The 16,795-nt window shown below is 42.6% G+C and overlaps 1 protein-coding gene across 1 annotated transcript in view; it reads right to left on the reverse strand.

The window, feature by feature from the left end:
- Nucleotides 1-16,795, reverse strand: part of LOC142559731 (metal cation symporter ZIP14-like) — a 154,642-nt gene that overhangs the window by 27,092 nt on the left and 110,755 nt on the right. Inside the window, exon 8 of the mRNA XM_075671319.1 lies at nucleotides 5,745-5,801. Coding sequence (XP_075527434.1) covers nucleotides 5,745-5,801 — 57 coding nt within the window. The remainder of the gene's footprint in view (nucleotides 1-5,744; nucleotides 5,802-16,795) is intronic.

Below are 16,795 nucleotides of genomic sequence, written 5' to 3' on the forward strand. Positions count from 1 at the left end.
AGGGTGTTTTCGCATTTCGCCCCCGTCGAAATGCGGCTGCCCTGGCCAGGATTCAATCCCGTGACCTCGTGCTGAGCAACTCAACACCATAGCCACTGAGCAACTACGGCGGGTGAATTGTTGTGATGACGCAAAAAAAAAAAAATTTGTTAGACTGAAGGAAGTTTATAATACGCAAGAACAGCATATGTTCAAAAATTTTGCATGGTATGCTAGTAAGGGAGATGGGCCAGTAGCTAAGGGGGGTATGCCTGTTACCAGATTTATAGAGTGGAATTACCTTCCCAATTTTCCAGTTTGATGGAAGAGAACCAGTATCAAGAGTCTGTTTAAAGATCATAGTTAATAAGACAAATGAATAGGCGGTTGTACTTTTTTTAAAATTTTGGTTCAATTTGATCGGATCCTGGCGTGAAAAATGACTTTAGTGACCTAATAAGTTTTGTAACACCACTGAAGTTGATTACTACAGGAAACATGGCTGTGTAGCTGTAAGTATGCAAGGGTGGTACTGATGGATTTGTGTTTGAGGAAAAATTATTCGAGAAGACCTCGTTAAGAACTTGACAGCACGCGTTTTCGAGAATAGTGCAGCCTGAACTATCAACAAGGGTGGTGCAATGATCTTTGCTTGGCTTTATCGTACACCATAATTTCCTTGGTTTGCTTGCAAGCATAGATGGCAGAATTATGTTTGAAAAGTTATCCGTAGCTTCCTGTACTGCTTTCATGTATTGGTTAGTTGCTGTCAAATAATCTGTCCAGCAATCATTCACAGACAAGTTCTTAGCAGACCTAAAAGGACGTTTCTTCTTGTTCGATAGAGGCTTTAGGTGATTGTTGTACCATGGAGCATTCGAATCCATGCTTATGGTAACAACTGGAACATATTTATTTGTTAATTCATTCATTTTTATGACAAACATACTCCAATTTGTCTCAATGTTACAACTGTCAAGATCGATCATGAAATTATAAAGAAAGGCAGCAAGCTCTTTGTTTATTGCATCGAAGTTAGCATTTTTGTAATCTTTAATGTTTTTCTTTCGTTTAGAAAGCCTGGGTCGGACTTTGTTCATTTCAAACAAAAGTAGGGAATGACTGCTAAGACCGGGCAAGTATGTAATGTCAGAAACAAGGTCGGCAGGAGATGTAAGAACGAGGTCCAGGGTGTTAGCAACTGACTGTGTTATTCAAGTTGGTTGCTTAACAAGCTGGGTTAATGAGAAAAACGAACATAAATCTTGGAAATCTTTAGCCAGAAAACAAAATGGATGAATGCTGGGAAGATAGCAGGACCACCTTATGTTAGGTATGTTAAAATCATCGAGTAATAGGATAGGAAGATTTTAGTGGTTTGAAGTGACAAAATTTAATACATGCATTTCACTGATGAAACACTGTGTTAGATTAGGAGGACCCTTGCATACACCTAGAATTATTTTCTGATACGCTGCTTGGGTTACCGTCCAGACAGTATCTTAACTACTCGCTACTTGTATAACGTGAGAAGTTAGGTCTTTGCATATGCTTAATAAATACCGCTACCTTGACGTTTACTACAATCATGATGAAATATTAAAAAATGACGTGCTGTGGAAAAGATTTCACCGTCTTAAATTTCGGCATGAAGCCATGTCTCAGTTAGTCAGTATTAGATGTGTCAATAGCAGATGATAAAAGTTCTCTCTTGTTAAGGATGCTACAAATGTTACAAAAGAAGAAGGTCACATTTCGCTGAGCAGGTCTGCTTCCCCTCACTGATTCCTATGTCACATCTTGTGATGCAGAGGAAGACTGATCCTTATTCTCTGAGCTTGACACCCTTACCATTAATCCAATCATACCAATGCCTTGGCACATAAAATGGCCAGCTGGGCTCATTGGGCTAGGGCAATTTTCTGGCGCATGCTAGTGATGAGTAGTCAAAAGATTATTTTATGGCTGTGATACTGCGAAACGGGTCGTAAATTGACATGCTAAACTAGGCAGTGTGATTCTGAATTGATTCAAGGGAGTTAAGTATTTTTGATGCAGGTTCGAAATAGATGATGGCTATTCTGGCATAGTGTGGATTGAAGTCTCGTAAAATAGTTTCCTGACAGATATACAGGACAGAAAGAAAGGGATCGCTTGATGCAACCAAGTGAACTGTTACTGTCAGCAGCGAGCTGTCACATATGAACAGCCTGCGACAGATCAGTCATAAATACAAAACATCCCTGCACTCTAAATCTTTTACATCATCTGCTTTGGTGCCTAGCATGAGCGCTTTGTGCTCTCGCTTATTGACTGGCACCATCACGAGGTACGGAACATAAAAACTCTAAAATGTGACCGCAGCCATTGTTGCCACAGCAACAGCTGATGGATTGGACACTCTTGACTGCCTAAGAGGAAGCTTTAGCTTGGGCCTAACTCCGACGTGGCCTATTCAAATACATTTAAAAAGCAAAACGCCTTTCTGCAATCACCCCTGGACTGATTTTAATGAAATTTGTTGCATTTGAGAGAGAAAGTCAAATTCTAGTGACTGTTGGAAGTGGAATTTCGATTTACGGCTTGAATTTTGTGAAAAGAATTTTCAACAATTAGAATGTTAAAAAGAAATAGACACACAAAGTTTATAAATTAATAGCTCTGCATCAAAAAACAGTATCGCGGTTCTGTAAACGGCATCCATTAGATCATTCAAATCAGAAAAATTTAATATGTCAATTTATATCTTACATGAATTCGGTACATTGCGTACAAGGGTTCTGCAAAAGCTGCATTTTCATATAACTGAATTTTTTTAGATTCATGTGTAACATATCAACTTTGTCCGCTTTAGATGTACTATCAGAAGCAATTCACACAATTGTGATATTATTTTTCCTTGCTAAGTTAGAGAATTGTAAACTTGATAGTTCTGCTTTCATAAAATTTTTTATATTTGTCAATTTTTAATAAAAAAATTGATGATCTAAATAAAAAATTGTAAACCAACAGTCACTGGATATTAAATTTTTCTTTTAAATGCAACAAGCTTCCTCAAACTTGGTGCAGTGGTTGCCGAGAAAGATAATTTCTCCTTTGACATGTATTTAGATAGGAGCACCCGAGCTAAAGCTTCCTGTTAGTGTCACCACTTTACATCGTTGTCGGATTGGTTATATTTTATGTACTGTCTAATGGCCCATGAAGTACGTGGTAGCTTCAGTTCCAGTTCTATTTACAGGGAGTTCACAAAAAAAGGCATTCTGTTTCAGTCACATTTGTTAACATTGCACCTATGGGCAACCAACCAAAGTTAGTATCCTTGTTCCGTTAGTCAGAGATTTCCGTTTAAGCGAGTTTCCATTTACCATATTTATCCGATTCTAACGTGCTCCCGAATCTATCTCACACCCAATTTACGAGGGCCTAAAGTAAGAAAGTGAAAGTACACCTGAAAGTGACAGGCTGCTGATTCATAAAAGAAAAATATAGCATGCGCCCCACATTTGCGATCAGACATAACGACATGTTACCAGAACTTATCTTCATAGACTACGAGATTACGAGAAAGCATTTGATTGAGTCAAAACCTCAGCAATCATGGAGGCATTACGGAATCAGGGTGTAGACGAGCCGTATGTAAAAATACTGAAAGATATCTATAGCGGCTCCGCAGCCACCGTAGTCCTCCATAAAGAAAGCAACAAAATCCCAATAAAGAAAGGCGTCAGGCAGGGAGATACGATCTCTCCAATGCTTTGCACAGCATGTTTACAGGAGGTATTCAGAGACCTGGATTGGGAAGAATTGGGGATAAGAGTTAATGGAGAATACCTTAGTAACTTGCGATTCGCTGATGATATTGCCTTGCTTAGTTGGGGACGAGCTGCAATGCATGCTCACTGACCTGGAGAGGTAAAGCAGAAGGGTGGGTCTAAAAATTAACCTGCAGAAAACTAAAGTAATGTTTAACCGTCTTGGAAGAGAACAGCAGTTTACGATAGGTAGCGAGGCACTGGAAGTGGTAAGGGAATACATCTACTTAGGGCAGGTAGTGACGGCGGATCCTGATCATGAGACTGAAATAATCAGAAGAATAAGAATGGGCTGGGGTGCGTTTGGCAGGCATTCTCAGATCATGAACTGCAGGTTCCCATTATCCCTCAAGAGAAAAGTGTACAACAGCTGTGTCTTACCAGTACTCACGTATGGGGCAGAAACCTGGAGGCTTACCAAAAGGGTTCTACTTAAATTGAGGACGATGCAATGACCTATGGAAGGAAGAATGATGGGCGTAACGTTAAGGGATAAGAAAAGAGCAGATTGGGTGAGGAAACAAACGTGAGTTAATGACATCTTAGTTAAAATCAAGAAGAAAACATTGGGCATGGGCAGGACATGTAATGAGGAGGGAAGATAACCGATGGTCATTAAGGGTTACAGACTGGATTCCAAGGGAAGGGAAGCGTAGTAGGGGGCAGCAGAAAGTTAGGTGGGCGGATGAGATTAAGAAGTTTGCAGGGACAACATGGCCACAATTAGTACATGCCCGGGGTAGTTGGAGAGGTATGGGAGAGGCCTTCGCCCTGCAGTGGGCGTAACCAGGCTGATGATGATGATGATGATCTTCATAGATTGCAATATTGTTTAATGGACTTTCATAAGGAAAGCGGCACATCATCATTGCTTTTGTGTCGTGCTTTCCTCTGGTGTCATAATTAGCACTCGCTACTACTGTTATCTGCAATGTCCCCATGATGGAGCCACAACCTCCATGCCTGTGCATTTGTACAAATTTATTAGGCCAATCAGTTGTGATCATGCCGCCTGTGTGCTGCCAATCAAGTGTGATCATGCCACTTATGTAACAGCCAATGGCATGATGCAACCTGTCCTTGAAATGCCATATAAGTCGAATAAATGCCACATTGGCCAGACCCTCTTACTTTGAAGAAGCGTCTCCGCCAACCTCATTGTGTCATCCTCCCAGACGCTAGGCCCCTCCATCGGCCGGCTTCGGGTGCGACGCTACAGAGGGGTGATGCACTTCAGTGGTCGCAAATATTAAGCGCACAGGGGCGGTATGCTTGAGTGATCACATTCGTGAAACTCTGCATTGAACTAGTCAAAAGTATGCGGCTGACAGCACACCTGGAACTGTGCGTAGATAGCAAGCTTGACATGGCATCATAAATGCTGGCGGCCGATCACACCAACGCATTTGGTGTCAAGTCGAGCAGAACCTCATGAAAGTGATGCTATCTCCGCGAGTTATATGCCAAGAATACCGTTCTAGATCACAGTCCAGCACAAGATGAATCAGCAGCAACATTTGCAAAAACATGCTCTGTCACCATTTTCCGATGGCAATAATGCTGCACCTGACAGCACTGACGGTATGCTGTTGCCAACACTGGGAAAGCAGTTTTGGTTTTATATCTGATTGTAAGGCGCTGCCAATTTTTTTACCCATTTTCTTTGAAAAAAAGTACACTTCAGATTTGGGTAAATGCAGTATGTGAAGTCCACTGTATTTCAGAGAATCAGAGAGGAATATCAATTAGGTTACTCACTCACCCGAGTGATGTCACTCATTATACATAGCCTTCTGTCAAGAACAAAGTTCACAGAGTCTCATTAGGATTGCCAGAGAGCAACATGCAGAAAGAGAAGTTAATCAGTCCATTAGCCCAAAACACACACACAGCTGCAACCACACAGCTTAAGCGGCTGCACTAAACTGGAGATATTGCATAGGAACTTACAGAGGCCACAAGACCCTCCTTGCTGGCTGCATCCAGAGCTTCGTTGAGCTCACCCATCTGCGGAAAAGGAGAAGGAAGAGAGTTAACCTTCATTCAGCTGAAGCTCTCAACAACTGTCCCAAGGAAAGTATTATAGATGCACGCCTCTTTTCTAAAGTGAAAGGCACCAGTGGGAAACAAACCCGGAACTTGCTGCTTTTTCCAGATTACAAACAAATGCAGATGAATACAGAGTTTTAGCTTGTCCGGTACTCTGGTCGACGCCAATGGACTGGGCGTTTCTCTGGAGTGGCGCAGGCAATAACGTGAGCAGCCCAAGGGCTGGTGCCAGCTGCCTGGTGGCGCAGAGCTCAACCAGACAAACAGAGAGCTAATATATTGCAGTAACCAAGTGTATTCTTTTTCTTTGCTGGTCTAAATTTTCGGAGGCACAATTGTGTGAATATTTGCCTCTGCCGAAAATTTACAGCAGCAGTGAAGCAGAATATAGTTGGTTGATGCAATGTTAGCTCTGTGTTTGTGGGGTTCAGCTCTCTCCACGAGCTGACAGCACCTGTCAAGTTGTTCACGTTTACGACTCTTGCCAATCTGGTAAAATGCCCAGTCCGCTTGTGTTTACCGTAAAGACAGACAAGCTAAAGCGCTCTAATAATCTCCCTCTGCAAATAAATATCTTTACTTTGCATCCCTGAACTCTGACAGCAAGACTACTGAAGTGAAACAGCGTGTACCTGAACAATGTTGTTACCCGCCATGGTTGCTCTAATAGAGGCCATGGTGTCGGATTGCTAAGTTGGAGTAGCAGCTGAAAAGCAAATGACTACAACAAAATTATGCAGAACCCATCCGTGTTGTCTATTCATGTAAGGTAAGCTTTCTTAGATTTGGAGAATGGTGCATTGAAACACAACACATGGTATGCACAATGTGCAAGTCTCTTAATTGCTCTCTCTCGGTTTTTGTTGCATGGTTTGTTTTAGAGCTAGTTTGCTCCCACGCGTCTATACACTACCGCTTGCGCATTGGTGCGTGCGCGGGCAGGCGGCGGTTTCGGCTTCTTGCATTTGCAAAACTGATGGCTATCTCGTTACTAATCGCGCAAAGGGCGACTGCTTGTTTCTCGCTCATTTAGTGCTCACAGGAGTAAGCATAGGAAGGATGCCGCTGTGCATGGTTTCCATTTCTTTTTCTTTCTTTTTTTTGAGACTTGCAAAAACTAAATGCCTCTGGGTGGTGATAAGATGAAGATTAGCGAAAGTTTGTCGCACGTTATGATTTTTTGGCAGGCACACAACCACACAGCTTTCGTGAGTGAGTGCACCTACACAGTTCGATTACGCTATGGATGTACATATTAGTGTAAGAGCAGGAACATTTGAGTCTTGCGAAATATTCTCGTATGCGCATTTTCAAAGCCTTGAACTATGTGTATGACAACGCATCAAATTTTTAATTCTTATAAGTTTATTTCCTTTTTTATTGCTGTTATTCATGAAAGAAGAGTACATATGTACCTATGCAAAATATTTTTTTCTCACTTTACGGTCACCCTAGAAAAATTAGGGTAAGTTTTGTTCGAAATAAGTCCCTAAGAGTAATTGGAATCTGCAATAAAAAATATCGACCCTGGGCGGTCACATATGGCGAAAAATATCGATTTTCAAAGGGTTAAAAAGGCTGCCGACGTCTTGTTACATGTCATTGACGAAGGCTGCCCCCTCACTCAATATGTTCGACAGTAAAAAAGAATGTGTTTTCATGTGCGTCGTGTTTATTCTTTTGCGCTATACCAACGGAGCTAGTGTGCTTTTCTCGCCGCCACAACTATACATATATACAGTGTAAGATTTTGTTAACTTGAAGCTGTAAAAACCAAAAAAGAAATTCGAGATAAGCGGAGTTTCGAGAGCAAAATCAGAAAAATATGAGCCCGCAGGCCACGCATGTGCCACATGGAGCCTTAACAAACTGCCGCCAATAATATTCTCGGTCACTCTCACATGTATCGGCAATGGACACGTCAGCATCAACCTGCAACGGCGTTACTAGCATTGTGCCAACACACTGTGCTGGGCACAGAGTCAAGAGGATTGATCCTAATATTCGAAGCCAGTCATCCGGGCATAACCAGCTCCAGACATACAAAAAAGCTGGCGCTGCTACTTTCTGCATTGAAATAAATTCCGGATGATTTCACTATGAAAGCTGAAACTGAACTACGGAAGAGCACAACTGTCATTGGCAGATGCCCACGAGTGACACTGTATTTATGCTTCAGTAACACGCAAGCATGAAGCAGGCATTGATAAGAATGCCTGCTTCTTGCTGAATGCCACACTCTCGCTGAATGACTATGGCCTTACTCACATGCTTGCTTTTTTTTGGGTGCAGCGTGGGGACTGACACCTTCTGAAAAGTGCCGATCATCGTGCTCAAGGTCACGATTAATATGCTGCAATTACATAGATGCGTCACTGAGTGTGTTCGAAATGAAGGGGGTAGGGGAACTTCAACTGCCAGCTACCCGCTTCTACGTGAGGCCACAACAAAGTGGCAGCGAAGGAAGCACGCGCGAGTGATGATAGACAGAAAGAAGGGGGAAAGAAGCAGCCAGCACAGACAATATGGTGCAAGAAACTTTTCAAGAGGTGAAAAACACATGGGTTGACACCGCGACTGGAAAAAAACTCATCCGATATTTTTAGATACCTGATTTCGAGCTAATTCGGTCGGTCGGTCAGTCTCTGTGCGTGCATGTGTGTGTTTGTTTTGTGGAACTATTTCCATGAGTTGCGTGGGCACGGCATTTTGATGTCGGTGCATGCCTGTGCCAGTCGATAGCAGTTAGGTACTTCCAAACTACAGGAAGACACTAAAAAAAAGCTTCCCTTAAAAAAAAAGAAACAAGCAAGCAGCAGGCTCACAAAACAACCTCACAGTGATACTTGTCAAAATAGTGAACTAAAGTTATGCTTGGGCAGCTTGCTTGTCATTTCTTTAAAGGGCCCCTTACCAGGCCCCATAGCAAATTTTGGTTATATGCTCGAAGTTGTTACGTGTCCTCTAGGGATCGTTCTGCTGAAAAAATTTTTCTAATTGGCTCATTAATAGCCAAGATAGAAATATTTCGGTGCCATGAACCCATGATTTCAGCAGGCGGGCTCCACTGCCAAGCAAGAGGCTCTCTTCACTCGCCCCGTCTAGCCTACGCAAGTGAAATTCCTTCCCTGCACTCTCCCATACCGGACCTCGCAGATCGCGTGATGCATACGTCGCAGGCCCCGCCTTCTTCTTCAATCTCTCTCTCCCTCTTTTTTTTACCGGCGTTATGCACTTCCGCCGATGGCGTTGCGCACGAGCTGTTGTCTTGTTCGCACAGTGCATAATTTTGCGTGCTGTGCAAAGGGAAACATGACTAGCGGTATAATTCAGCGCTACACAAATACTGAGGCAGAACAAGCGGGTCGTAGAGCATGATTGTGCGCTGGACCACGGGAGAAAATGGCACAGTTTCGTTACCTGCGCATGTGACCGCACGACCATAGGAACAAGCAGACAAAGCGGACGTACATCTCTCTTGGTTCGGTGTGAAATAAAACAAAAAACATGCAGACATTCCGTTTGTGTGTTTTATTATTTCTCTAAACTTCAATTCGTCAATTCAAGCAACAGATCGCATAGATAACAGATGTTGTCTTAGACAATTCTCCAAGTCACATGCCACCATGAGCAACGTCACACTGCAGACACGACTACGTAGGCACAGGGGCACGACTACATCACCATCCAGTTTGGAGCGCGGCGGCCGTGAGGAGAAGAATGGCATTCGGTTTGAAATTTCAGAACTTTCTGCGGCACGTAGCGATGTAATACTTTGCAGGCAAGATCGTTATCGCACAATGTATGCTCTGCGCTTGTCAGCTCAATATGGCCAGACCTGGTGAGGAGCCCTTTAAAAGGCCCCTCACTATGCCCCATAGCGAATTTTGTCCTCTGTGCTGCCGCAAGAATTTTTAAAATTAGTTCATTAATAGCTGAGATATAAAAATTTCAGTGCCACAAACCCATGTCTTCAGGAGGCGAGCTTCACTGCAAACAAAGACGATCTCTCCACTCGCCCCGTCTAGCCTTTGCAAGTGAAATTCCTTCCCTGCGTTCTCTCATACCAAACCTCGAAGATTGTGTGACTCATACGTCACGGGCCCTGTCTTCATTTTCTTTCTCCTCGCTTTTTTGCTGCGTGGTGCACTTCTGCTGATGGTATTGCGTGCGAGCTGTTGCATTTGTCTCGTTTTGTTCAGCACACGATTTTGCGTGCTGCGCACGAGAACACCTGACTAGCGGTATAAGCCAGTGCTACGAGAATACTGAGGAAGACAAAGAAAGGCAAAAGAAAGGCAAGACAAGAAAGAGTGACACTGTGGCGTCACTTTGTTGTCCTGTCTTTTTTGCATTATCCCCCTTCAAAAAACTTTATATGTTATTGCGAAGTAAGCAAGGAAAATCTGCAATGTTTTCAGCACTAAGCTGCATCACAAATGCTATCTATGAACAAAACAGAGCAGTTAGGGGGTGTTAGAGAGTCTTGATATATAGGGTAATCTCGCTATCATGCACCAAGTTTTAAAAAAAAGCAAAGCCTTCTCATATGAAATAAACTGCATGTTGTTAGCAGCAACATGAAATGCCCACAATTTTTGTACTCCTCACAATTAATTTGTTTCTAATGATTCATAAACTTTTTCATTATTGGACTTACAATTTATATATGTACGCCAACACTATTGGGGGCAAGCGCCACCACTATAAAAGCTGGCGCCACCGTCGGCATGACGTGGCAGGAGGGATAACGTGGACACAGCGGCCGCGTCAGCTGCTTCAGAAGCGCCGAAGCGAGCTGAAAACGAATGTTTAAAGTCCCACCTTTTCTGCGGTTCTGATTAAGTGGTGAGGCTTTCCCGCCTTGGGTGTCTGCTCGACAACATTTGAAAACACTGTAATAGGTAGTGGCTGCCTTTGGAGGCGTGCAGCATGGTAGGCTACTGTTCGGTGCCGCAGTGCCGGACGTATGCAACAGAGCCTGGTGTCAGCCTTATTCCCACATAGCCGCAGGACAAAAAGCTGCGTGAAGCTTGGCTTGTGAAACTTAGAACCGGCAAACAGCCATCGGCTACAACTCGGGTATGCAGCAAGCACAGACGCGAGGACGGTTTCGGTTATGGCGTCGAGACTGTGATGTTCAGTGAGTAGCAGAAAACGCACACTGAGACGTTCGCTCGCGCCCGCTGGCCGGCTAATGTCACGACGCTTTATTTCGACTATGGACTTGCTGATGCTAGATACTGGCAAGTTCCCTGGAGTGGAAAGGGTGGGGTAAGAAGCACATTAAAGAAAGGCATGGCATATGGTCATGTTTGTGTTGTGAATTAACGCACTGGATTGCGAAAAGGAAACAGCGGGAAATCGCAAGCTGAGAATACCGGTAAACATACAGTGCGACGCAACTTCAGAAATAATATTGAAACATCCAAGAATTTAGAAAAAAAAGATTGAATCGTCGCGACGACACATCACAGTCGCTGTAGCCATCAAAGTGTCTATAACGAAATTATTTTCGAACAGCTCTGATAGCGTCCACGCAACAATGGTTGCTTGTGTACTGTCAAATGCTCATATTCTGTGGCCTAAAGCTCACGGCACAGTGCGAAAATGCGCTCGCAGCGAAAGCAAAACATTGTGCACAGACATGCATGCAGACACGCAGTCGGTCGCTGTGGACCTGTGCGATCGCTGCATTGAGACTTCATTCTATTATGCTCCATTCGGTTATACAGACAGCCCACTATAAGAAGATATTTCACATAGTTTGCTGTCAGCGTCTGCCTACCTTTCATGCAAAAAGCTGGTTCGGGAGACTCCATCATGGCGACCGCGTGCAGTGGTGTTCACTGTACGTATTCGGTAAACACATAGAATCTCTAAACGATACTGTGCTTTCAGTTTGCCCAAGATTATTATTTCGACAGTAAGAAACTTCCCTCGTTTTGAGAGTACTTACAGAAATGAGAGTACTTACAGAAACTTACTCCGTAAGTCCTCGCCCCCAATATTGTGCATGGCACTGTTGTGGAAATGACCACTTTTACAGCCATAGAGTGACAACAAAAGCTACAAAGGTTTCGAGGAGGTTCTACAAGAGTAGGTGCCATCTCTCCAACTCTCCACTCCAACTTCAACTTTTATTTTGATGTGTGCATTATTATTTGTTCCCCTTCCCACCTACCTGGTCTTCAGTGACAACAGTATTTCCTAAATAAATAAAATAGACTGATTACTCTGAGCAACCTGAGAGAGCATAGAATTGAAATGATTTCTGGAAAACAGACAATTGAAGCTAAATCTCGTCGCCATAGAGAAGCGAAGAAAGCCCGCTTGGAGAAGAATGCCTGCATGCAAGAGTACTGAGGGTAGACAACATAAGAGACAGTCATGAAACATCTCAAAGAAATGCAAAGATGACATTTTGGAACTCATGCAGATTCCTTGCTCACATTGTCCAGAAACACTACGGCAGTAATCGTTGTCAAGCGTTGGACGGCAATACGTCTCTCATCAGGAAATATGCTAGACAGAATCATCAACCATGTCAAAAAATGTAAAGATGTGTACAAGGAAACCGTAGGGATTCCGAAACGTCATATTTGCATTTTTTTATGAGGTCAGTGACTGCATTTTGTTTTGTCTAACATGTTTCCTGACCAGACGGATTTCTGTTTAATGCTTGACTACAGTTATTACCAGTACTGCCTACGCAGCATAAGAATTTTTACGTTTTACACTTCTTCTAGAAAGACTCGATTGCATTCTGGCCAAATTTTATGCAAATAGATCAACTGCAACAGTAATAAGCCTGTTTACAAACTTTCAATTTCTTTCTTCTCTGTTTTCAATTTTGTGCATTTTCACTGCTTGTGGACAAAAATAATTGTGCTTAATCTGATTCAATCTCAGCTGAATTTTACATGCACATGCACAAAGGTAGGTAGAATGCAAATATATTGAATATAAAATCATTTGCAGCAATTCTTGACATGTGCATGTTAGAAAACAAATAATGATATTACTCAATAATGATACTTATCCATAATGATAGTTGAGATTAAACATTTTGTCTTTAAATAACAAGGTAGGAAAATTATTTTAGAGCTTATTTTCAATCTGTTGTCAACGTAAGCTATTTCACAACACTTTCCTAGTTCTGTACGAAGCCCAAACATTTCCCAACAGACCCTACTTCACATGTGTCACACCATTGCATGGAAATGTTCAAAGCATGTTAATGTGTTGTCAAGCAAGGAAATATCCCATGCTGTCAGACTGCTAAATAATTTCGCAAGGTCAGCCAGCACCACATTCTTGATTTCTCACACAGATACTTGCAGGTCAGTGCTCGAACGAATGCTCTGAGCATCTCCAAAGAGTACCCCAACTCCATACAGCCAACATTCGTAAACCACCAACACAATTTCTGTCAGAGTGCCTCTTTAATTGCCTACCCTACGCAATGGTGCCTGGTCCCAAGCAACAGCTACCTAATTGAATACATAACTGTGTGCTACAGCACAGACTGCTTATAATGTAAGTCACCGGAGTCACGAATATTCACACTATAATCGGTACCACACTATATAACTAAAACAATATTTTTCAAAGGCTGCATACGTGCAAGATATATAGACCAAGCAGCCATGCTTATTTGAAAATCAAGGCATGTGATGGGGATGTTTGCATCCATTTAAATTTACAAACGTTGAAAGGTTACCGTGTTATAACCTGTGGTCTTCACATGAAGCAGACAAATGAGGACAGAAAAATTACACAGAAACCATCGACAATAATTGTCAAGTAAACGAATAGCCAGAACAAACGAGCGAACGACAGTCCCCAACTCCTCCTCCCCCTGGTCTCTCTTCGCAATTGCTTGCCAGAGAGTAGGCGCCCTTTCCTTGACCTTCCCACGAAAGAATGAGCAACTGAGCTAATGAGTGACAGTGCCCCCTCCCATCTTTCCCATTTCTCCATCGACTAAGTGAGACCTCACGCACAACGTGTTTCTGTGTCTAATTTCCGTGTCTTCTACAAGGATCGCCCAGATAGGAGGGGAGGGGGGGTACTGATTGCAACCAGACATGAACTACCATGTACAACCATTAATATTTCATCAGACATAGAAATGTTATGGGTCTTATGTCACGCTTCACCTCAGTCCATTTTGATTGGCGTTTGCTACAGGCCTCCTAACAGTCCGAATTTCCCCACAAAACTAAATAATGCAATAAATGAAATTAAAACGAAGCATCCAAACACCTGTACTCTTTTATTTGGAGACTTTAATTTCCCGAATATTGATTGGCATAATCTAACTACCACAGGTAACAGAGATGCTAACAAATTTCTTGATGTTTGCCTTAATTTTAATCTTGTTCAAATTATATTGGAGCTAACCCGTGTAACTGAGGACTGCGCTAACATTCTCGACCTAATATTAACAGATAATCCGGAATACGTTCATTCCATCACGCATCTACCAGGCGTCAGCGATCACCAAGTCATACAAGCCGACTTCACGATTAAACCATTTTCACGGACAACTAGCAAACGTACCATCCGGCTTTATGATAAAGGAAACTATACTGCCATAAATAATGAACTTCGCACATTCTTACCCCGTTTTCAGTCTGACTTTTATCAAAGAACTATCCACGATAACTGGTACTTGTTTAAGACAAAAATTGAAGGTTTGGTTGACAGGTTTATTCCGAGCATAAATATAAGAACTAACCCCCTAAACCCTTGGTTCACAAACACACTCAAACGCCTTGTAAACAAAAAGAAGCGTCTTTTTCGTTCAGCCAAGTTGCGGCCTAGTCAGAACGCTTGGGACAAGTATTATGCAGCTGAAAAAATTTACCTACAAAATGTGTGAGAAGCCAAGCACTCTTTCTTTCATTATGACCTGCCAAACATGTTGTCTACTAACCCCCCTAGGTTCTGGCAAGTCATTAATCCCCAGAATACACGCACAATTTCCCTCACCGATGCATCAGGTGAAACTATCTGTGAATCCGAATGCGCCAACATTTTTAACGCAGCTTTTTCATCCGCGTTTACTAATGAAACCGACCCAGTTGTTTCTCCAAACCCCGCAATTATTCAGGAGACAATGCCTTCACTTGTATTTTCTTCAGAAGGGATTTTGTCCCTAATAGAAAACTTAAAGCTTTCATCCTCTGCTGGCATTGACAACATCAACGCTAAGATACTGCAGAACACCAAAGATACATGTTCATCTCTGTTGTGCATGTTATTCACTCAGTCACTCCTCACAGGCCAACTGCCCAAAGAATGGAAACAAGGGAAGGTCGTTCCAGTCCACAAATCAGGTAACAAGAACTCGCCTCTAAATTACCGTCCCATTTCTCTAACTAGTATTCCCTGCAAAATCATGGAACACGTCATCTATACTCATACATGGCATTTCTCGACTCGAATAACTTTTTCAATCCTGCCCAGCACGGGTTTCGCCGTGGTTACTCCTGTGAGACTCAGCTTGCCGCTTTCTTACACGATCTGCACTCTAACCTTGATTGTAATCTTCAGTCCGACATAATATTTTTAGATTTTGCTGAAGCCTTTGATAAATTGCCCCATAAACGCCTTCTTATAAAGCTTTCCCGCTTAAATTTTGACCCTAATATACTGAAGTGGATTGAAGAATTCTTGACTAATCATTCACAATTCGTCACCATTAATAATAGGAATTCTAATTCAGTCTCTGTAACATCAGGCGTCCCACAGGGATCCGTGCTCGGCCCGCTACTTTTCCTAATATACATAAATGATTTACCATTAAACGTAACATCTAGCATACGTATGTTCGCAGATGACTGTGTGATATATCATGCTATTACTTCCACCGCTGACCAATCTTCTCTTCAAAGTGGTCTTAATGCAGTCCAGGACTGGTGTAACGAGTGGCTAATGGAACTTAACCCGCGTAAGTGTAAATATTTGTCCATTCACCGTCGCCGTAATTCTCTCCTATTTCCTTACGTAATATCTGAAGTTCCGGTAGAACTAGTTCATTCGTACAAGTATTTAGGAGTAACACTTTCGAGCGATCTTTCCTGGAATCCTCATGTTACTAACCTAATATCATCCGCGAACAGGACGTTAGGATTTCTAAAACACCATCTACATCATGCTCCTCAACATGTAAAATTGTTAGCCTACAAATCATTTGTCAGGTCAAAACTAGAAATTGCATCGCCTATTTGGAATCCTCATCAGGCATACCTAATTAATGATCTTGAATCTGTACAAAATCGCACCGTTCGTTTCATCCACTCGTCATATTCCTTTGACATCAGCGTTTCCTCCTTAAAAACTGCATCCGCATTATCCCCCTTATCGCTCCGTCGTCGCATTGCCAGCCTATCTTTATTTCATAAATTCTTTCATAGCCCTATGCGCATCGCACCTTATATCCTTCCTCCTACACGCATATCTCACCACACCAGCCATCAGCTACAGGTTGCCCGTCCACGCTCACGCACTGTCACGTTTTCAAATTCTTTTTTTCTTCGCACAGCTGCAGACTGGAACGGCCTTCCTAACGACGTTGCTGTCATTATGTGCCCATCCAAGTTCATCAAAAATGTAAAAAACTTCCTGTTATTGTGACTATGTATTTTTATTCTGGCCACCCCTTATGTAACGCTCCATTTATTGGAGCTTTTAAGGTAATAAAATGAAATGAAACGGTCTCCCTCTCCTCTCTCGCACCCCTCTTCATAATTTGGCTGCCCATGAGCAGGCGTCTTTTCCTTCAGTGCATTTCCTTGCCCTCCCTCACCCAAGTCTGACCACTGTCCACAAACTACCATTGTGCCTACCACAAAAATGGATGAAATGACCAAAAGCAATCCCCCTTTTGTGATGCATTGTGGCGCTATTGCGAGGTGGCCATGAGGAACAATTTGGCAGGTGCC

The sequence above is a fragment of the Dermacentor variabilis genome, chromosome 10, assembly GCF_050947875.1.
Source record: "Dermacentor variabilis isolate Ectoservices chromosome 10, ASM5094787v1, whole genome shotgun sequence".
NCBI classification, from domain to species: Eukaryota; Metazoa; Arthropoda; class Arachnida; order Ixodida; family Ixodidae; genus Dermacentor; species Dermacentor variabilis.